This window comes from Myodes glareolus, chromosome 8 (assembly GCF_982192425.1).
Source record: "Myodes glareolus chromosome 8, mMyoGla1.1, whole genome shotgun sequence".
Taxonomy (NCBI): Eukaryota; Metazoa; Chordata; class Mammalia; order Rodentia; family Cricetidae; genus Myodes; species Myodes glareolus.
Window position 1 is genome coordinate 78,992,592 of NC_142033.1, and position 22,870 is coordinate 79,015,461.

The following is a 22,870-nucleotide window of genomic DNA, read 5'->3' on the forward strand; positions in this document are numbered from 1 at the left end:
CAGCAACATATTTTGACCTTGTGAACTTTAGCTATGGAGTCAACATTTGCGAGCAACTCAATTTCAAAGCACAGCAGGCCAGAGAGACTCTTTGGGAAAGCTAATCGATTTGCATTCAGAGCGTGGAGTTCCCCGAAGCAGCTCCTTTTCTATCTCCTTAGTGGCTATGACTTGTATAGAAATAACTCAGCCTCAGCAGAGGAGCTAGCCTCAGTGGAGGAAGCGCTGTCTGAACAAGCGCTCAAATCCAATTGACAGAGGAGCAGTGGCAGCCCACCTGCAGGAGCAGGGCAGCAGAGAACCCAGACATTCTCTTTCAGAACCCCAGCTACCCCGCCACACTTCAACATCATGAATGGGATGCTTGGCATTTCTTTGCCCATCTGCAAAATTGTGTAATAATCCCAGTTCCGCCTTCCTCCCAAGAGTCCCACGGGTGAAATGAGATGAATACACTCAGAGTTTAGGACACTCGGCCATCAGTCTTTATTGCCCTTCTATCACTCTGGGGGGCGGGGTGTCACCATGACTTTCTCTGAGGTCTAGTTTCTTGCCAGTTGCCCCAGTTAGCGTCCTGGTACCCGGTAAATGCACCTCCCTGCATGTCCCCCCTCCTCACCCCCCACACACATAGAGACGTTCTCTAATACACACATTTGGAGTTCTGACCTCCTCCATCTTCCAGCTGCAGTCAACCCCACCCCCTTCCTGAGCCTCAAGGTCTCACACAGAAAAACCTTTCTTAATACTTGTTGATTGATTTGCAAATATAACCTCATAGGCCTCAAAGAGGGAGGCACCAAAATCACAAGGACGCTCAAATCTCATTTAAAAGGCAAAGAACTAAAAGCACTTTTTAAAAAGAATGAATATGAACTGAGCAAAGCCTCAAGGAAATGGACCAAATGTCAAGAGTTAGTCCTGATGGGCCGGCTATATAATATTAATAGAGTCACTTCTGTATTCCCAGCTTGGGGTGTGTTTTTAAAGCTCTATTCTGGGCAGGAGGCACACCTCAGAAAACAAAAGTTGGAGTGGGCTCAGACAGTGCCTGGGGCGTCCCAATCAGTTGTGAACACCCTCGACAGTGCGGTCGGCTGGCCCCACGCCCTAGATGGAACTTTTTGTGTTCAGTCACGCTAGGGAGTCCGGATCACCTGCTGGCACCGGCCAGAATGCCAGTGGGGGAAGGAAGGGGTTCAAGGTCTCTTCCCGCAGCGTGGACTCTCAAATCCGTTCAAACGAATGTCTTCTGGGGCAGAATACAGAACCGCAGCAAAGCGACCCTGAGGCCCAGGACCCTCCCTTTTACTTGTCAGCTACAACTCCGGCGTACCAGGAGGCTCGTGTCACAGGTGGCCCCCAGGGCTGAGCCTGCACCCGTACTCCGACTGATGGGAAAAGGCGCGGTGGGACCCCTGCCTCCCCAGCAACCGAAAGGAAAGGGAAAGAGACGCACAGGGCACTTGCCTGGAAAAGGCGGGAGTAAAGTTCTGAGATATCCCATTGCAGCCCCAAGCGGCTCTCCGTCGCCCCGTCCCTAACAGTCTCAGGGAGCAAAGTCCGCTGGGACGAGGCGACGATAGAGCTGCTCCGCCCCTGCCCGCCTAGTAAGGCGCCAGCGGCCCGGACCCTGCCGGCCCGCGCCCCAGCCGCGTCCCCAGCCCTGCTCAGCTCTGGCAAGCCGGCCCGCGCCACGTCCTTTCCCGGGGACTTGGCTGAGCCCCAGTCCCCGAATCGCCGCAGACCCCGTGGCCATGCCCAGTTCTGGATCTCGAATGCCTTTCCCGGGTGCTCCCCGCGCCCTGTCTCCGCACCCTCAACTGTCTCCGTGCCCAGATCTGGTGCCTGCTCGTCTGCGTCCCAGCTCCAAGACCCCGTACTCCCAGGCTCTGGAACCCAACCCGGGCCCCAAACAAAGAATGTGGCGGCGCGTGGCCGCCCTTGCCCTTCTCCCGGCCCGGGTACCTGGGCGAACCCGCAGCGCGATCCGGCGGGGTGATGGCCGAAGCGAGGCTGGGCTCCGAGCTGCTCGCGGGCGGGCCCGTCCTCCTGGCTCGCCGCCCGCGCCCGCCGCAGGGCCCCCTCCAGGCGGCTCGGGCAATCGCCACGGACGGCCCGCGCACCGGGGCCCTGCCGGTCACCTGGTCTCATCACCCTAACAATGTCCTGCGCTTCCAAGGGCTGGACCCCCTCCCCGCCCCCCCCCCCCAGGGTTCCAGACCAGAAGAATGAGCTCTTAAAACACCCTCCCACCTCGCTGGCCTTCCTAAGCACCTCGGGGCCCTAGTACTTTAGAGACTCATCAGTTCCAAGTGCACCTGGAGAGGCAGGTTCGAGTCCCATTCCTGCAAAACCAGTTTATTCTTTCATTCAGTGCCTGCCGGGACCTACAGTATTCTGTGGCTTACATCTAGTGCGGGCCACACGCATAAAAAACAGCAGTCTTTACAGGACAGCTCAGGATACTTCAACAGCCCCTACAGGGTCCCAAATTCACATGGGGGTGGGAGCTGGCTATAAGTCCCTTGATTTCTTAAAATGAACCTAGCAGGAGAAGGCAAGGTTGAAGCAAGCCAGAAACCCGAAGATCCCCTGAATAGCCTTTCTCTATTGAGGGCATACCAATAGACTGTCCATGCCTAAGATTCAGGTAGCTGGGCCTCTGTCCCAGATTTCTCATTGTGAACCATAAGGAAGGGACAGCATGCTATTTTATAGTCTTTCTAACACTGCTACAGAAATGAGATGTACCTCCCTAGAGATCACAAAGGAGTTTCCATCAGTTTCAAGTGGATACCAGCAGCTCTTGACATCTCTACTACCGTTCCGGGAACACACTCAGGGTAGGTAGCCTTACATCTTGCAAAAGAAGGTAAACGTTGCATCTGCCGGGCACAGCAACTCTGAGGGTACTACCTGGAGCCAGGTAAGGACACTGCCTGATGCCAAGGTACCAAGAACTGTCCTTCTTGCCTTGTTGTGCCTTCAGGGAAAATCGGGCTCGCCAGGAATGATGGGAAAGCAGAGCTCTGTTTTCAGCACAGCCGTCATCTGAAACCCTGGATCCAAAGCTAACCTGCTGAAACCCATTTCATCACTGAGAATGCGGAGCCTGGGCCACACTCTGTTTCCCTCCACCAGGCAAACAGGTGTGAGGCCTTCACGGTTTGAGAAAGCTCTGGGAAATAGCCGCGGCTTCAGAAGAATCTGGTCATTAGTTCCCTGAGGCAAAGGATTCCCGGCGGGAGCCACAGGCTCTGCGGAAAGAAGCAGTTCTTCCCCCTCCCTCTAGGCGTCCAAGAGGTCATAGCGGAGGCACAGAACGCTGGGAAATGATCCTTTAGAAGGGGATGGGAAAGTGGTCACATCCGTCCTGCTACACATGGGGGTGAAGTAGGGACTGTTTGCCCTCTGAACTGGCAAGAAAACACCCCGAAATCTTCCTTAACTTGACAAAGGTAAACCAACTGATTGGGATCAGAGACTATTCCAGATTCTGGGCTATTCCTTCAGGCTTTTTCCAATGGCCTACTCACTCCCGCCCTCTTATGAGTCACTGGGTTGCCTTGCTTGATCCTTGCTGCCTGAAGGACCAATTGCATTAACTCCACAAGGTGTTAAGACCACCCTTGATAAGAGTAATGCTTGCTAGCTCAGAATGAGGCAGACTCCAGGCAAGGCTGGGGCTCTCCATCCCTCCAGCAGAAGTCTTTCCTAAGAGCTCCCTACTCTGTTCCCCTTACCCAAACTAAATCATCCCTGCCCCTAGTCCCTGTCCCTCACTGATGGGGTAGTTCCGGTGGGGGGAGGGTGGATACCCTAACTACACCCTTGTTTCTGGAATAGGGGAGTGGGGACTAGTGCATGTAATGTTCAATCTTGCATTCAATGCTAGTGCTCAAAACACACACGGGAAAGGAAAACTGGGCTGTGTACCCCTGGGTACTCTATGTCCAGCGGTCTGGCAGCTCTCTAGTTCCTGCATTTTGTCTACAGATTGACCAAAGGAGCCTTGGCCTGGCCCATCCAGAGCTAAGCACCCACGGAGCCTCTCCATTTCACATGTCATGACTTTGAATTTCCAAAATCTTAAAAAAAATAAAAGCATGAACAATTATCAGAAAAAGAGAGCACTTTTTTCCATGCTTAGCCCTCCAAAAAAAAAAAAAATCTCAGATTTGAAAACAAAAGTGTCAAACCTACTTAGCTAAAGAAAAAAGCCTGCCAAGATGGTCCCTCCCTGCCAGTTCCCCCAGCAGGGGCTGGTAAGGCTGGAACCACTGTGGTATTCCTTCCTTCCTTCCTTTCTCAGCCCTACTCTGCCCCTCTGCAGCCTCCCTGACTCTTCCCCACCAGAGTCTGGAATATTCTTAGTAATTCTGTCTTTGCTATGAGGATTGTCCTCACCAGGATAAAGGCCTGATGATTTTTATTCGTAGATTGATGACGTGTATTTTCCTTATTGCTTTCTTTTTCACTGAAAATGGATGTTTTCCAGAGACGTATGGCAACAGGAAGCATGCATACACATGGCAGACGCATCACTGGTGGTGCGGTGAGGCAGTCGGGTTTGAGTGTGAACATGTGCCAAGGCTTTGCCTTCAGATGTCACGTCCTCGGAGAACTTCACTGAACCCTTTGTCCTTTCTCTTCTTCCTCTGTCTCCCCAAACATTCAGTTCCTCACCCACAACTCAACAGCGTAAACTTCACACCAGCCAATCCCAAGCAGGGTCAGCTCACTTTTGTTTATTTCTTCAGATTTTTATGTAGCCCATATTGTTCTCAAACTCATAACCCTCTTGCCTCTGCCTCCCAAGTGCTGTTTTACAGATGTAAAACACTACGGCCTGGCCCGACCCTTGCCTACACTGTCTCTAGAACTTTCTACAGACCTATGTCCAGTGATATGTATAAACATGAAAAGGACCATGAATGCACAGACCGCGCTACACTAACATTATTTACAAGCCTTTTTGAAGATGTCCCAAGTGCATCTTGGCATCTGGATCAGCACAGTGAGTAAGGATGGCCTTCCCCAATGCGGTTGAGCATCCTCCAGCCCCCTGAGGGCTGAGGAGGAAAAAAAAGACAGAAGAGGAAATGTTCTCTCTTCTTGAGCTTGCGAATTCGTGTTGTCCTGCCCTTGAACAGATCGCTTCTGGCTCTTACTGCAGCTTCCCTGGCTCTGCAGCTGGCAGGCAGCGGACGGTGGGGTTTCTTGGCCTCCATAGTCTAACACTAGCCAATCTCTGTGATAAATCCTGTCTTATAAATAAATTCTTTTGTTTCTATTTCCTAGGAAGCCTTGCTGATGTGGTACCATATTCCCTAAGCATGCACGAATGGGACAACATCGGCAACATGGATGCTAGGTGACACATGCAGGCTCGGGATGCTAGGAGACAGATGCAGGCTCGGGTGTTCCGTTTTTCTGGTACCTGGGCTCTGTTCCTGTCTGTGAATGGTGAGTGACGAGTTTATGGAATAAACCTTCATGGAATTTTTGCCCTGAGGCAGTTCTATAAGGCCCTCTGTTCCTGGATTGGATAGCCACAGGCAGAAAACACAGCCTGACTGGAATACAGTGAGTCACGCTGGGTACATCTGAGTTCTCAGGCTCTTCCTGATGGAGGAGTCTTCAGCCTTCGCCATGACACTTCTGATAGATGCACGTTACCTTGGCTTGACAACTTCCAGTGATAGGATCCCGTCCAGTTTTATGAAAAACCAACCCATTCAATGAATGTGGGTTGGCCTGCTGGGAAGACTTTTCTCAGAAAGGAGGCCACACAACCTGTCTCCCCAAGGCTGTGCATCAACCAAGTAAGAATGCTGGGGAGAGCTCTATCAAGCAGCAGGCTAAAAAGCAAGCCTTTCTTGGGTAGACATTTTGGACAGAATATGGTTGGAGGAGAGAGAATAAGTGTGGCATGAGAAGAGAGCCTCCCTACAGGCATGGTGTGTGCACTAAGCCTGTGCCAGGGAAGGAGGATGGGTCCAGAAGGGTTTGGGACAGAAGTAAAGAAGTAGCACAAGAGCCAGCCCCCATGGGAGCCTCGTGGGAACGTGGACTGTAGGTTACGTGATTCAGTACAGAGAAAGACTCAGGTAAGGGCCAGGCAGCAGCATTGCTCAGCTCGTCACTGTTAATCCAGAAAGACTTGAGTAAGAATCAGGAACCATATCACAGTCACCTCTTATTTTTCTATTTCTCCTATGGTTCTGGGGATGGTATCCAGGGCATGGATTCCTAGGTAGGAAGGCAAGCACTACACTCCAGAGTTTCCCTTTTCTAATCTGCGAAACAAAGCTGCTAAAACTCAAGCCTGGGCATGGGTGGTCCCAGCAGTCCTTAGCCCTGGCCCTAACACAGAGAAAGCTCAGGCTGTGGAACTGTGTGGAAGGATACCTATGTGTCTTTAGAGACTGGCTGGAGGTAGAAAAGAGTACCGCTCATCCACAGCGAGTCTGATAAGGAGAGCTGGCCCCACAGCATCTGGAACTTTGGCAGGCCATGTTTGACACTGTCTAGAAACACACAGCCAAGCAGACAGATGGTCAACTGGGGGCTTTGTGGTTTTAATTTCATTTTTATATGAATTAGACAAGGAAACATTATTTTTATGCCCTTTTCATAGCTTCCCTCCAAGAACTTGAATGGACTTTGCAGTTGAATGAGTATGGAGGACCTAGCCTTTGTGTAAGAAGAAAGCCGGTTCAGTAGTGCGGCCTGCTTAAGAAGTCACATTCTTTTCCCCTTTCTGTGACTCTCTTTGGACCTGCTTATTCCAGAAAACTCTCCAGGGACAGGCAGGACTTGTACAGCTTCCTCAGCTTCCTGGATCCTCATGGTGATGTCATCTGCCCTGACTTAGACTCAGTCACTACCTCAGAGGACATTTAGGGTATGTTTTTAATTCTCACACTATCCCTTGCCTCATCGCGCTGTTTGCATAGTGTGCCAGCATCTAATATCAGAACACAGTTTCATTACTTACTAGGAAAGGTAATCAGGGTAAACCTGAACCTGTCCCTGACCCTGGGCATTGTGATGTCACCTGTTTGGAGTCCTAGGGTCCAAGGGCCTTCCTGTCTTGGTGCATGGGTCTCACCTTCTTTTTGCTGTGGCATCTCTTGCTGAACTGGCATTGCTTGCATCTTCCATCCAGCCACTGGGGACCACATCTGCTCACAGCTCTGTCTTTTCCACCTTACCCTGAGCTCTCTGGTTTTATAGCCTGGGGCGAGGCACGCTGCCTGGGTTTCAGATGCTACAGTGGCTACTTATTTGCTCTGTGGCTTTGGCAAAGCAATTAGCCTCATGGCACCTCATTTTTTTTTCTCCATACAACATGAAGAAAAGAGCGAAGCCAACTTTAATCCAGCTTTGCTGAATGTTAGATAGAACTCAGCGTAACACTTTGTGCAAATATCAGCCATCACAACTGAACTCACAACTGAACGTCACTCACACTGCAGGACCCAGCCCAGATAATGAGCATGAGGAATATTCCTCTAGAGAACGGCATAGTCAGCTCCCCAGCCACCTGAATCGGATCGGCATTGCACTATGGAATCTTTTTGACCTCCATAGCTTCTTTTAAAGCCAAATCAATATTCTGCCTCAGGTATGGATTCCAAACCTCAAAGAACATCAGCATCACTTTGGAGACAGAAAGGCTACACAGTCCCACTTCCATCCTGCATCTTCTGAACTCCCAGTCTGGGTCCAGGAATGTACTCTGAGAAAGGAGTACTCTGGATTTATTTATTTTTTTTGTAATATCCATCTAAGGAAGGAATCTGTGTCTTTAGGAGGCTTGGTTATCCCTGTGCATTCCTTATTAGCCTGAGACTCTGTTGCTATTGAACACTGGTGCAAGAATTTAGCTGAATCTAGCAGTTCTAAGAGAAGAATTTGGATCTGCTGCAGGTTAGTTCTTGGATCCCCCAAGATCCAGTCTGTCCCTTTAGGGAACACCTCAGCTTTGGAGGTCAAACAGATTCATATGGTCTGAGAGGCAACCAGAAACACTAAACACAAGCCATGTGAGACTCTGAAGGCATGCCGGGACACCTCTGCCTTCTACACAGAGAGACTTTCTCCCATTACCAGCCTACACTGTTTGTATCAGAACAAACCACTATCATACCACACTCACTCATGTGCCCACCTCCCTCATCTCTGCCTCAGTGACCTCTGAATTCCATTGGATCCCAGAATGAATGAGCAGTTGTCCTCAGAGCTCTCACATAAGACCCAAGAAACCCCAGGTCCTCCAAGACGGACTCTGAGAATGTGTACACTGCACTTTTACCATTGGAATAAAGCAGGTCATCGGGCTCTCCTATGTTCATTGCTAACTTAAAACATTGTTTTATTGCATGAGCATGAATGATATACATACATACATACATACATACATATCAGAGGTCAAAATTATGGAGCTGGCTCTCTTCTTCCACCTTTATGCTGGTTCTGGATTGAACTCAAGTCTCCAGGTATCTCAATTCACTGAACCATCTTGTTAACCTACAAACTCTAAAACACACTTTTCACCCCGACCCCAAACACACACACACACACACACACACACACACACACACACACACACACGTTAGCCCTGTCTGCTCAGGCCCTCCAGCTCCCTGGCATATACTGGGAGTTGAGTGTGATGGGATGCAGCTGTTGGCAAGGCTCCTTTTTTTATTTTTCCTTACGTTTTTAATACAGCATTCATTTCCTAGAAATGACACAGTAAGCAAACAAACACCCAGCTCCATAACTATTTTCCTTCCATTTTTCCAATTCTTCAGAGTCTAGTGTGATAAAACACAGAAATTCCAGCCAGCCCTCTCTCCCCTCCCTAAACTAATCAAGAATACCAAGTACCTACCAAATGCTCCTCTACTTTCACAACAGCCTAAATGTAGCTCTTCCCTTGACTCCCAGAGCAAGCTCGACCAAGACAAGAGAGCTGAAACACAGCAGGTCACAGTGTGTGGTGCACACACAACATCTTTGGATGGTTGGCCTGCTGCCACTGGCCTCGGATGAGTGCTGTGACTTATTTCACGCTACTGAAAAACCTTGATGATTCAAAGAAAACTCTCCTCCTAGCCTCGCAGGCTTTCAGGACTTGTGTCAAGTGCAGACTCCTCATTCTGCATCTCAAGCTCTGGCAAATGATCCACCAACCACAATCTGCTGGAGGCTGCCTGCGCCTCAAGACCTTCATAATCCTATTCACAGAACCAAAGGGAGGGTGGAAGCTGTCAGCATGGAGGCTGCCAGAATGCCCTGGCTCCCTGGCTCCCTAGCGTCTGTAGTCATCACCTTCAACCCGCGCCTTTCCCCATGGTTTAGTGTGAGATGAAGTCTTCCAAATCGAATGCACACTTTTATAGGCAGGGATGACAGTTTGTCCTTTCAATGTCAGGGTCCTGTATTAGTTCGGGTTCTATGAGCAGTGAAGGTTGGGTAGGTTGGTGAAAGAGTTTCCCCTAAGAGAAGGAAGCAGGTTTATTTAGTGCAAATGGTGATGGGCTATGAGAAAGTCTCTGTTTTTAAGGAGCCCTCATTCGGTGAGTGTGAGCATTAGAGTTCCCGCCATCTCACAGACCGAGGAAGCTGCTGTAGTGGATTATTGTTAATTTCATTTGGCCACACCATTCTGCTGTTCTATCGGGACAGAACGGAATGTGTCTTTTCTGATCTGCAGACACTCTCTGGGCCAGGTTTCAATCCCTTTCTGGCCTCTCAACCATGCCTTTCCCTCCGCACTATTTGGAAGGCCTGAAAACCACTTCTCCGTGACTCCACAGGCGTAAGGCACAGATGAGAACACCGGGGTTACAGGACGGGTGACCTCCAAGAGTTGACTCCTACCTACATCTTTCTCTGGGTAGAATCAAGGCCTTCACCACACTAGGTTCTTTCCTTCCCAAGTTTTTGGCTTCATCCTGAAGGTCCAGCTTGGGGTCAAAAATTTACTGGGGATGGCCCTGGTCTCATTCATCCCATCTAAGCAGCATGAAAACCCGGAGTTCCCTTCTAAATAATGTTCTACAGTGACCACTCCTAGAGACCTTCAGCAGAGAAAGACTGCCCTGGGCTCCTTTGTTATAACCTAGATATGCTGACTGGAAAACCAAAAAAAAAAAAAAAAAAAAAAGATAAAGAATTTGGTTCTACCTGGAGAAAGATCTAGGAGCCAACTCTTATGGAGGTAAAATTGGAAAAAAAAAATGCTTAGAGATTTGGATAATCCTGACAAAGAAGGTGTAGCTGACACCACCGAGAGACTTTTGGGGACTGTGCTGGTTAGGTTTTGGTCAACTTGGCACAAGCTAGAGTCATCTGTGAAGAGAGAGCGTTAGTTGAGGCCATCAGATGGCCTGTAGGCAAGTCTGAGGGGCGTTTTCTTGATTCGTGATTGGTGTAGAAAGGCCCAGTCCACTGTGAGCAATACCAACCCTGGCAAGATAGTCACGGGTATAATAAAGCAAGCCATGGGGAGCAAGCCAGTAAGCCATGCTCCTCTTTTCAGTCTATCCTTTAGTTCCTGGCCCCAGGTTCCTGCCCATACTTCCCTCAGTGACAGACTGTGAAAGGAAATGAAGTCCTTCATCCTCCAATTTTTTTTTTAAACATACTTTTAGTTTTTTTTTTCAAGATAGGGCTTCTCTGACGCTTTGGAGGCTGTCCTGGAACTAGCTCTTGTAGACCAGGCCAGCCTCAAATTCACAGAGATCTGCCTGCCTCTGCCTCCCGAGTGCTAGGATTAAAGGTATGAATCACCACTGCCTGGCTCCTCCAAATTGATTTTGGTAAGCGTTTTATCACAGCAATAGAAAGGAAAGTAAGGCTGGGATATCCCCACAGAAAGCAAGGAATGAGCAACCTCTTGGGACCTCTAACCAAACTCGCATTTCTTGTTCATTGTGTCGGATTCAGCACCAGCACCGTGAGGTTAAAGCCCCAGGAAGAATTCCATTACAGAGGCACCCTCTAGTGACAAACACTTCCCTGACCTGGAGCAAAGCTGGTTAGCTGTGACCCTTTGACTTCTGTTCTTTAACCTTATTCAGGGAAGGAATGGAGTAGGTCATGGATTCCTTGGGTCACATAAGAGGTGACCAGGCTTGAGCAAGGATCTAGGACCACTTCCAGAGGACACACTGTAATTGGAGAGTAGTCAGCAGGATTTAAAGATTTTAGTTCTTTTATCCTCTGAATAGCCTGAAGTGGAGCTCAATGAAGATGCTCCCTCAAAACTTCATGTTGAAACTTAACACCCCAGTGCACTGAGAGGTCTTTGGGGAGGACAGTCATCAGAGCTCCGACATTGTGCATGGGACCAGCTGCTCTTACAAGGCTGGGATTGAAGGATTCTAGTCTTTCCTCACCCTTCTTGTCCCCTCTGTCTTGGGAGAGATCAAGGTCAGGCAACACCCAGGAATCAGAGACTGTGTTTTCCCCAGTCTAAGTTTCTAGTCATGCTAAATTAGGCTGTCTTACGTGTTTTGTTCAAGAGCACCAACGAGGCAGGAGCTGTTACTGTCTAACGTGAGCCAGGGATCAGGAAGACTGAACTCGTCCAGCACAGCATTGGGATTACAGGCTTTAAGATAATGGCTTCCAACTGGAGCAATAGCTCAGTACTTAACAGCGCTGACTGCTCTCGCGGTGGACCCAGGGTCAGTTATCAGCACCTACATGGTGGCTCACAACTGTCTGTAATTCCAGTTCTGGGGGATGTAGGCCCTCTTCAGGCAATGCGTTTATGTGGGACATATGAAGGCAAAACTTAAATAAATAAGAAAAAATAATTTTTTTAAAAGCATGATAGCTTCAAACATGTATTTTTACTATTCTGTAATTACAAATTTGTATATATCTAAATACATGAGTGTTATATTCCCTCTTAACTGCTGGGCCTTCTCTCCAGCCCCTTCACAGGATTTTCTTCATGGGAGATTTTAACCAAACTATTCAAAAGTGGGCAGAAAAGACATATTGACATTTTTTTTAAAATATGGCCCTGCGTGGTAGCACATGCACTTACTCTCAGCACTCAGGAGGCAGAGACAGGCAGATCTCTGTGAGTTTGAAACCCCTCTGGTCTACGCAATAAGTGTCAGGCCAGGCAACATATATAGCGAGACCCTGCATCAAACAAAACCAAACAGTGAAAACACTACTGAGAAGGAACCTTAGAAGCAGACCAGAGGCTCACAGTGACAGCAGGCTTCTGTGTGGGTGGTTACAGACAATTGTTTATCTCCGAATAGACATTTCTTCAGTTCTCAGGTATTCAACCATGAGCTTACATACTTTTTGCAACAAGTAAAGAATTCCTAATACTTGCCACTGTTTCCAGGCAATACGTGATTGTAACAGTGGCCCCTTGTCTTCTGACTGTCTCAGGATATAGGCCACAGGCTCTAGAACCTGCCTTCCCCACTCAAGTGACCTTTGGGTGTTGTTTCCAAGCAAAGTCAGTTTCATTTCTCCAAACACCAGTGACACGAAGCAGCTTTTTCACCCTGGTCAGTTCTTGCCACATATTTGGGATGCCAGGATTCTTTTAAATAGCGTGGAAAGTCCCAACAACCAGTCTAGATGTCAACTTCTGGGTAAATAATTTCCCTTGCCAACATTCCTTTCGGGGGTGAGCCTTCCAGCTTTTCACAGTATACTGTCTGTAACCTCTGCACCGCGGCAGGCCCCGTGGTGAGCAACATAAAGCACACACCCACATGTGCCATGAAGGACGCCGAGTCCAGATTCCTTCGTAGCATCCTAACTTCCCCTCTGATTCTCTGAGAAGCAGCGGTTGCTGCAGGCAGTGAGCTACTGGAGGGAGGGAGGCCCTGCTGCGGAGACAGAATAGCAAAATCAAGGTGATTCTCCAGCACTGAGGTCCCTGATTCCCTTCGTGCTGGTGTATGTACACGGGTGGAAGTTACAGGTGAATCCACACATAACTCTGCCCTACTCGTGGACTACAGTGGCCCTCTATTACCCATGCCATGCTGGATGGGAAGAGAAAATTCCAAATATTTTTTTGTTTTGAGTTTGTTTTTTTGAGACAGGCTTTCTCTGAGTAACCACCCTGGTTGTTCTGGAACTGGCTCTGTAAACCAGGCTGGCCTCAAACACACAGATTTGCCAGTTACTGCCTCCCGAATGCTGGGATTAAAAGTGTGGGTCACCAACGACCGCCCCACGTGAATTCCAAATATTAAGCTTCAAGAAAACTCTTTTCTTTGCCCATCTAGTATCGATGATGAAATTATATGGGGAATTGGGCATGGTGCCATGTGCCTATAAGACCCAGGGAGTACCTGAGGCAGAAGAATTTGGAATTTAAGGCCAGCCTGGGCTACCTACCAAGTACCTGCCTCAAGGGAGGGGGACAGCTGGATTGGCAAGTGACCCAGTGTAGCTTTGCATGGGTGGTGGATGGTTTAAGGAGTGGAAGGGCCTCCAATTCAGTGCAGAGGAAGAAAAGATCACTGGAGATTGGAAGCTATGGTGTAGCTCGGTCAAAATTTGGAAAGTGAAGCATAATCTGGAGTCAGGACAGAATTAGAGGAAACAAAAGACTTGGAAAAGCCCTGTCCAGAGCAGCACAGTGGCCGAAGGCTTGTCTTGGTTTCTCTTAGATGGTGGGGGTTTTAGTGCTTTGATTGAGTGTGGGCAAGCCTGAGGCACCAGCAGAGATTTACCACAACCGTCTATGGCCAATGCCTGTGGGTAAATTGCGTCTCTTATTAAAGCAAGGTCAGGCAGGCTAAGATTTCTCCCCAGTTTCATTTGTGTGTCACATGCTTATTAACTTCTTAAATGTATACACAGTATTTCATTCAGGAAAAAAAAATATTAAGTAGTACAAGACAGTCAGCTGACTTGTGTTACCCCCAATTCAAAGATTCAAGTTCTCACTTCAGAAAGTCCCTGTGTGTCTGAATTTGAATTAAGATCGTTTTTAGGTTTTAGTTACTTTGTTTATTGTCTGAGACAGGCTCTTACAGCCCAGGCTGTCCAGGAACTGGCTATTTAGATCTGGCTCAACTCATTCACAATCTTCATGCCTCAGGCTACCAAGTGCATGGTATGTGCCACCAAGCCATCTAGTTAAGATCTTTAAAGAGGTCATTAAAGGTAAATAGGTCATTAGAGTGTTTCTGGTTAGGCTTCTCAGCAGGGTGACAGAACAGCTCACATGGCTTCAAGGGAGGAAGTCTGTTTAGCCTGCCATTTCAGAGATCTCTGCCTGTCACAGCGAGTCAGCTCATGGGCGAGAAGAACAGAGCTAGCCTAAGAGAGATGTAACCATTCAGATGTAAAGAGCAGGATGGGACCTAGGATGGGACCTAGGATGGGGCTGCCAGAGTTCTCCAGAGCTGGCATCCTGATACCATGTGCCCAGACGTGGAACACGGAACTGCAGGGTGATGTTCCCCATGTGATCTTTGGTCGGATCTTTCTTCAGAGTTCTCTTATTCCATCCTCTCAGGATAGAGCTGTTCATGGCATGCCATTGTATGTTGAAAGTATGTAGCTTGCCTCTTTACTTTGTCCTCTGTAGACCAGGAGGGCCTCCAGTTCACAGATATCCACCTGCCTCAACCTCTCCAGGGCTGGGAATTAAAGGTATGAGCCACCACGCCCAGTTGGGAATCTTTTTATCTCGAGATAGGGTCACGTGGGTCTCTGGACTGCCTTCAAACTCTCTGTGATATCAAAATGGCCCTTAATGTCTCATCCTCCCTCCTGAATACTGGGATTGCAGGCCTGTGTCCCATGCCCTGTGTTTGTGACCCTGCACATTTAACACGGAGGGCTTTGTGCATGCTAGGCAAGCACTCGACCAACCAAGCTGCATCCCCAGTCCCTGGTGATTCATTGACTGTCAACTTGACCAGACTGATAAACACCTATGAGATTAATAAAGTGGGCATTTGCAGAGATAATTCAATCATGAGATTGCTAACCTAATGACTGCACCATCTAAATAGACTGCTGAGAGCAGAGAGAACTGAGGAAGGTAGGGCCTGGCTAGAGGAAGCCAACTAGTGTGTGTGTGTGTGTGTGTGTGTGTGTGTGTGCGTGTCTCCATCCATCCTTCGTCTCTTTCTGTTCCATCTCTGTACTGGCCTGATGCCAGCTGCCCAATCACCACTGGCACCTAAATCCTCCACCGCTACCACCCCATCCCTCTACCACCAGCCCCCACCCTACCCTACCGTACTCTACCTCCACTCCATCTTACCCCCCCCCCACCCTATTCACCACACACCACTCTGCCACTATTACCCCCACCTCCACTCTGCCATCCCGCCCCTCCCTACCCACCCACATCACCCCACCACCCCACACTACCACCCCCGCGTTCCACCGCACCCCACCGCAACCCAGTCATAATGGACTGAAGTCTCAGACTGGCAGAAGAACACATCTCCCCCCAACCCGCCCTTAAATTGTTTATATCAGACGTTGTACAAACGTATGAGTGACGTGAGATGAGCCCTCATCAAACCCCACTGATATCCTGAAAACAAGAAGCAATGAGAACACACACAGAAGACGGCCATGAGAAGACGTAGCCAGAGGCAGCCGAGGAGATGCCTCCGGAGAAGCCAATCCTACCAACACGTTGACTATGAACTTCCAGTGAGGACCGACGCTTACTTATGACAGCCTAGTCAGTTAAGCAGGAAGCAAGACGCTACATCTTTGCAGTCTCTCGGCGTACCCCGCTCCCACCTGGCACCCCCTATTTTAAGGCCATGTCCCACGGCCTATGGACCTGTGCCGTGATACGAGGTACATACCTTTGTGTGAACACAACACTTGGTCATTCTGAAGAACACTTGTCCCTGTAGTCCCGAAGCTGAAGGCCCTCAATTAATCCGCTCCAAGCGTGCCTTCAAGTGACCTACCCAAGAAGTGTACTGCTGATCATGTGATCTTAGAGTGAGGTCACCGGTGACCAGGAAAAGTTCATAGTGCCCTTAAGGAAGGCCCTTAACTTTCCTGATTGCCTATAGATAGGTAGCTTTGAGGAGGAGATGAGATCAAGTGTGTACACTTGAAATTGTTATCTGGATGCCTCACTGGTGATCAGAAGAATGTCACCCTCAGGACAACCACATGCAGGGAGCGCTGGGACTCTCTCAGGTGGAGCAGAGTTTTCTTTAAAGAGTGATCAGGAAGCAGTTCCATTCTTGGTGAGAAGGACTGCTCAGAGAGCCCTCAAAGCGATGGGGACAGGGGCAATGGGATGGCCAGTGTATGGGGGGCGGGCAGCTGCAGGGAAGCAGCATCTCCCTCTGGCACAGGCCTGTCCCTCGTGTCATGATTCATGCCCTCAGGAGCTCTGGTCGCTGCTGCAGGCACGTCTGTATTTACACAACCGGAAAAGCAATGTGTGGTCTCTCCCGAACACCCGGACGATGTCGCAACGATGGAAAGTTGGGAAGCGGGGTTTCGACCTCCTCGCTGGTGGCTGTTTATGAAGAAGTCTGGGGCAGGCTCTTGTCCTGGAGCAGTGTCTCTCTCTCTGCTAGGTCAGTCTCTGCACACTCCCACGGTCCATCCTCCTGCTGTCGTCCTGGACCCAAGGCGGATGCAAGCTGGTAGCACTCAGCTTGGCGGTTCTCAGCAGCACTCTTCAGGACACTTCTAGACTGAGCCCTTCTGTCCTGAGGACACACAGCTGTGTGACTTCTCTCACCAGCCTTCCCGGGGCCAGGGCTTTCGAAGGGGCTACTCCCAAGGAGGAAGGGTCATGCCCTTCTCGTGCTCCTTTTACTTCTTGATGTTCTGAGACCTGACGGTAACATCAGGCACAGTTCCAAGCACTGCCGAGTTACAGGAAGGATAAACCACCACCACCCCACGGCAGAAGCTGAATACAGATGGCAGCGCCCACGGACAGAGAAACCTGGACCGGAGGTACAGACATCTGAAAGTGTGTGCTTTGAAAGGAAGACTCCCCTGTTTGTACTTTAGGATCTGACTGGAGGGGGTGTCGATGGGTTAGAAATCAATAGTTAGAGGCTGACAGCTTTCTCAAGAGACAAGTGTCCCTTAGCATTTGGACAAAGAAGGGGAAGGTTAGGGAGGACTCCAGCTGTTCTGTGAGGTGTGACACTGGCACAGGTGTGTTCTGGAGCAGCAAGCTGTCCTGATCTCATCCGGGCCACTGCACCCTATTCCTAAGCTAGACGGAAGCCTCCTTGCTGCTTCTGTGTTGGAAAGATGGAGACCACAGCCACCGCCTACCTCTTCTCCCCTCGAGCTAGCTTTAGGGTAGGTCCTCGGACACAGATGAGCTTAATGTTCTCTTCCAGTTTCATTTTGTTCCCATGACAACAACATGATTAAAAGCAAGTCGGTGAGGGAACGAAGGTTTATTTGGCTTACATTTCCAGGTCACAATCCATCACTGAGGAATGGCAGGGCAGGAGCTCAAGCAGGAACTGAAACAGAAACTATGGAAGAAACCCACTTGTCAGAAACTATGGAAGAAACCCACTTGTCAGAAACTATGGAAGAAACCCACTTGCCGCTTGCTCTTTGGTTCACTCACAGGCCCATGTTTTGCTAGTTGTCTTGTAGGCCCAGGCTCACATCAATCATCAGTCTAAACAATCCCTCACAATCCTGACCCCAGGCCGATCTGATCTAGGCAGATCTTCAGCTGAGATTCCCTCTCCCGAGATGACGACAGGCTTTGCCATGTGAACAATAAAAGCTACCCAGGACAATGGCCATTTTGGGTTTTTTGACTGTCTGTCTGTTGTCCTGCTGGGATTGAACCCAGGACCCTGAACATGTCAGGGAAGTACTCGACCACTGAACCACAGCCCAACCCCGTTTGGGGTTACTCTCCCATTCCCCCATGGTAGGCATTGTCAATTTCTCATTTTTATCATGGCACAAAACAGTACAGCAACTATCTTGCTGTAAAAGGCACTTTCCACACCCCTTTATTACCATTATCATCAGCATCGTTTTGGCTTTCCGAGACAGGGTTTCTCTGTGTAGCCCTGGCTGTCCTGGAACTCGTCTGTAGACCAGGCTGGCCTGGAACTCGCTCTGTAGACCAGGCTGGCCTGGAACTCACAGAGATCTGCCTGTCAGCTATTATTAGTAACTGTACTAACGCTTTTCAGTGTTGGGAATTCCTTGAACCCAGGCCCCTTTGAATCACTCTCTAAAGCTTTGCCAGGGTTAAAGCCCATCTTGCTTTTGCCTGAAGAGTCATCCAAGAGCATGGCCACTCAGCGTTCGTTTCTGTGGGAAAGAGAAGGGAAGAGCAGCCATGGAAGCCCAGATGCCATTTGAAGGCTGGCGGCTGGAGACGACCCAGGCTGGCCAGTGATTCAAAATAACTCCCTCCCCTTGGTCGAAGTTGAGCTTGGGGAATGTTCCAAAAGCCGCTGCCCCAATTCGTGCACCTATTAGACCAAGTTCTCTAGGATCCTGGCAGGAGTCCTAGAGCCTGAGAAGTTCTGCATAGAGTGGCCTCCTTTTCTAGGACCAAGCAGATGGATTGCTAGCATAGGGCTTTGGAATACTCATGACCCCTCTGGGGTAAAGGTGAGGTAAGTCATCCATGCTTTCTAAGGACGTATTGTTGCCTCCCAATCAATAAACACTGGCACAGCCCTGTCCCCACAGTCTTCTGGAGCACAATGGATCCCAGAGGCCACGTTTCTTCCACACAAGGAAGAGCAGAGCCAAGCTTGTATAATGCTGCAATTGGAGTGTATACACAGTAACAGCCCAAAGTTGGCAGAAAGGATAGCAGCTAGAAATCCCCCTCTCTTGTATTTAAACGCTATGTGTCCTCTTGAAGATGGCATTGTTTAGTCTGACCACACATCAGTCTAGAAATTTCTGAGCATACACAAAGGAGCGCATAACATACATTTAATGTGCATCTGAATGTGTGTAAAAATGCATATATGCATACCTAATAGGAGACATTAAAATGTGTATACATATACAGCGTAGCGTTGACAAGCTGAGCTCTGACATTCTGAGTGAGAGGCCTTGGCACTGTTTCAGACTTCCCTGCTTAGCATTTTGGCTAACTGGAGCCAGATCAGTCTCAGGCAGGAGTGGTTATGTATGTGAGCGCAGGAAGTTGCGGATCCAGGTTCAGGATCCACCTGTCTTCACATAAGCTCTGAGACCTTATCTGAGAGAGCTTCGGTTTTCTCATCTGGACAGTGAAGGTACAATCTCCTTCACTTGAGGACTCAGTGAAATGCAGCCCTCTCATTGCTGGCTCCTTTCCTGAATGGATGCTTCTCTCTGCTAGCTCAGTTTCTTGCACATGCACCATCTGTCCTCCGGGACCCAGAACACGGTGCAGCCTGTGGCGGCACTGAGTAGTTACAAATTGTTCCTAGGTGTCCATCCTATCATTCACGGCTTGCAGCCAGCGTTCAGTTTTGCATCCATGGCTCATCCCAGTGGGCACTGATCATCTACATCAGGAGACTACTCAGCTGCATGATGGGGAATTTCATCAACTCAAATTCCCTAGAGAAGTGTGATGTCTCCACTCATCTCCTGGTCTTTACTCTGTAGTAGGGTAGCCCAGTGTACAGAGCATTGGGTTCCATGCTGGCTACCTATCTCCCATCTGAGTTCTTTCCAAAGCCCCCTTCTTCCCACCACACACATCTTCTATGGTTCTAAATACCTGCAGATCACACTCTGAGGCTGTAGCTTCAGGAGCCAGGCTCTCCCTCTAGGTTTGTTCTTCTACTTAATTTTTTTTTGAAATTTAAATAAAATTATGTCATTTCTCCCCGTCCATTTCCTTCCTCCACTTTCCTTCTCTCCCTTGCAAATTCATAGTCTTTTCTTTTTTTATCATTACATATACATAAGTATATGCAAACATACATACATACGTACACACACACATACAATCTGTTGATGCCCTTTAATGTTGGTTGTATCTATGGGATTTCAGAGCTGAACAATTGACATTGGATAACCAGTTAGGGGAGTTCTCCCTGGAGACAACTATATTTCCCTCTTTCAGCATTCTGTACTTGCTTATGGTTTTTGTCAAGGGGTGAGGTCTCTGTGAGATTTTGCATTAGTTAGGGTTTTATTGCCTTGAAGAGACACCATGACCACGGCAATTCCTATAAAGAAAAACATTGACTTGTGACTGGCTTATAGTACAGAGGTTCAGTTGATTTTTGTCATGGCAGAAAGCATGGCGGCATGCATGTAGACATGGTGTTGGAGAAGCAGCAGAGAGTTCCTCACATGGTTCCACAGACAGAAGGAAGTGACAGTGGCAGACTGGCCAGGCTTGAGCTTCAAAGACCTCCAAACCCACTCACTCGTGGCATATCTCCTCCAACACCTACTTCACGAAGGCCACCTCTCCTAATCAAGCCACTTCCTAGAGGCCTATGGGGGCCATTTTAATTCAAATCATTACTTTCACTCCCTGCCCCCCACCATAGGCTTATAGCCATATCATAATGCAGAAATGCATTTGTCCCATTTCAAAAGTCCCCATAGTCTATTACAGTCTCAACTGTGTTTAAAAGTCCCAAGTCTCTTCTGAGTCTCATGCAGTCTTCTAACTGCAATCCCTTATAAAATCAAAATGGAAAAGCAGATCCCGTACTTCTACCACACAATGGCACAGGATGGACATTATCATCCCGAAAGGGAGAGAGGGGAGCACAGTGAAGAAAACTGGACCAGAGACCAAAACTCAGCTGTTCTTGTTTCATACCCAAGGTCAGGTCCGTGACACAGGCTAGCCTTTTTGTGGCAGTCATATGCACTTAGGGATTGAATGAAACCGGAACTGTACATGAAGTTCATCTATGTCCCAGGACCTATCCTAAAGCTAACTCGAATGAAGACGAGGCAGGCAGTGGCTGTGGTCTCTATCTTCCTAGCACAGAGGCAGAAAGGAGGCTTCTGTCTATCTTAGGAATAGGTTGTCTATTTTAGGAATATATCTATCTTATGAATAGGTTGTCTATTTTAGGAATAGGCTGGATTGGTCCTACAGTGTGACTCAGTGAGGAGGTGTGCGGTGCCCACAGACCCATGGCTCTCAGACAGCTTGGGGTCCTTGACAATCCTGATTGTGCTGTCTCCTCCCAGTAGCATCTACACACAGAAGTTGAAGGTGTTCATGGGCGAGGAGGCAAAATGAGAAAGGGGGCCTGGGGCTGGACAAAGCATTCGGGGCAGAAGCAAAGACTATGCAGTGTAGACAGAAAAAGTGCATGGCTGGTACTTCAACTCTCTCCACCCAGAACAGCAGAACACTTGGCTATGCTCATGGGTGTTCAGGAGAGGGTCCCAGGGGAGGGAAGGAGAAAAGCTCTCAGCCTTCAAGTCTTCCAGGTACTGCCTTTCTCACAACAGAAGTGATGTTCTTCCCTGATGCCCAAGTTCTGAAGATAAAACTGCAAGACTGGCCAGACATGGTCGTGCACTCCTTTGACCCCCAGCACTTGGGAAGCAGAGGCAGATGGATCTTTGTGAGTTCAAGACAAGTCCCAGGCCAGTCAGAGTGACATAGTGATACTCTTTGTCTCAAAAACAAACAAGCCAGGCTTATTGGCATATGGCTTTAATCCCAGCACTCAGAAAGCAGAGACTCCCCTGGTGTACATATTGAGTTCCATGCTAGCCAGGGCCACACAGAGAGACCTATCTCAAGAAGCCACCCAACCAAACAACCACTGAATAAACAACCCCCCCACACACACACATAATATTGCAGACATGTGGGACAGAGGGCATTTTCTTATGTTTTAATATACATATTTGAAAATAAAGTTTTGTTTTGTTTTTTAATTTAGGTGAATGCAGCTCCATTTGTCTGCCATCTATGTGCAGGTACCTGCAGAGGCCAGAAGAGGGTATTAGCTCTCCTGGAACTAGAGTTGCCAGTCATTGTCAGCCCGCTAACATGGGTGCTGGGAATTGAACTCAGGTCTTCCTGGTGTGCTCTTAACCACAAAGCCATTTCTCCGGTCCTTAATACCTATTTTGGGAGGAAAGTTTTGTTTGTTTGTTTTTTATCTTGCCATCCTCCAATTTTAAAAAATAAACCAGGCTAATAATAAAATATTTGAAATACCTGGTGAGAAGATTGAAGAAAAGCCTCTTTACTGGGATCTCATCACTCAGGAGCAAAGCTCATACATTCACACTCTGTGCTGCACAGGCACTAACAGGGGCCTGTGCAGAACCAACCATACGACTGCCTCACTGTCATCCTCTTGGGTGTCCTCATTCATTATCATCTTCACAGTGACATAAGAAATTTTGTCACACTCTTACTTGCAAGTAACGCTTTCCACTACTGGAATGATTGTTCTGTCTCTTTAAGAGACAAGCCACGCCCACTCCCTCCCCCATCTGCTGAGCCGTGCTAATTTTCAGCTTCCAGTCTGAGTTCCTTCCCTTTTCCATCTCCTCCTCCATGAGGCAGCTTCTGTCTCTCCCCACTTCTCCCCTTTCCCTTCCATAACCCACTTAATAAATATCCAACATCACTCTGCATGGTGTGCCTATCCATGTCTGTCTCTAGCCTGCCGCCACATGTCTCCCTGTCCTGAACCAGCCACTGCTCGGGGACCTGCAGCCAACCCTGCTTGGGATTGGCTGCTCTCAGGGCCTGCTGCCTGCCGCCACATGGCCCGCTGCCACCGCTTGGGGACCTGCAGCATTTTTAATAATTCATTTCAACTGCTAACTACACTGTAGCATGAATAATAAAAACCCAGTGACAGAAGTTGGGGTTCAATCTGAAAACCAGAAAAGCTAGGCAGCCAAGTCACTA

The 22,870-nt window shown here is 48.7% G+C and overlaps 1 protein-coding gene and 1 long non-coding RNA gene across 4 annotated transcripts in view; one reads left to right on the top strand and one right to left on the bottom strand.

Moving 5' to 3' along the window:
- Tns3 (tensin 3) overlaps positions 1-16,229 on the bottom strand; it is a 246,093-nt gene extending 229,864 nt beyond the window's left edge. Inside the window, exon 1 of one of the 3 annotated variants that reach the window (XM_048450104.3) lies at positions 15,849-16,229. In XM_048450104.3, coding sequence (XP_048306061.3) covers positions 15,849-15,875 — 27 coding nt within the window. In that variant the 5' untranslated portion in view covers positions 15,876-16,229. Of the gene's footprint in view, positions 1-1,470; positions 1,608-1,968; positions 2,155-15,848 lie in introns of those variants that run through there. The other 2 variants (XM_087909179.1, XM_048450105.3) reach the window with 2 other exon arrangements.
- Positions 16,230-16,382: 153 nt separating this feature from the next.
- On the top strand, positions 16,383-17,792 carry LOC146893917 (uncharacterized). The gene is made up of 2 exons (XR_015002788.2): positions 16,383-16,971; positions 17,451-17,792. It is a non-coding gene; the product is annotated as an uncharacterized LOC146893917 (long non-coding RNA).
- Positions 17,793-22,870: the final 5,078 nt, after the last annotated feature.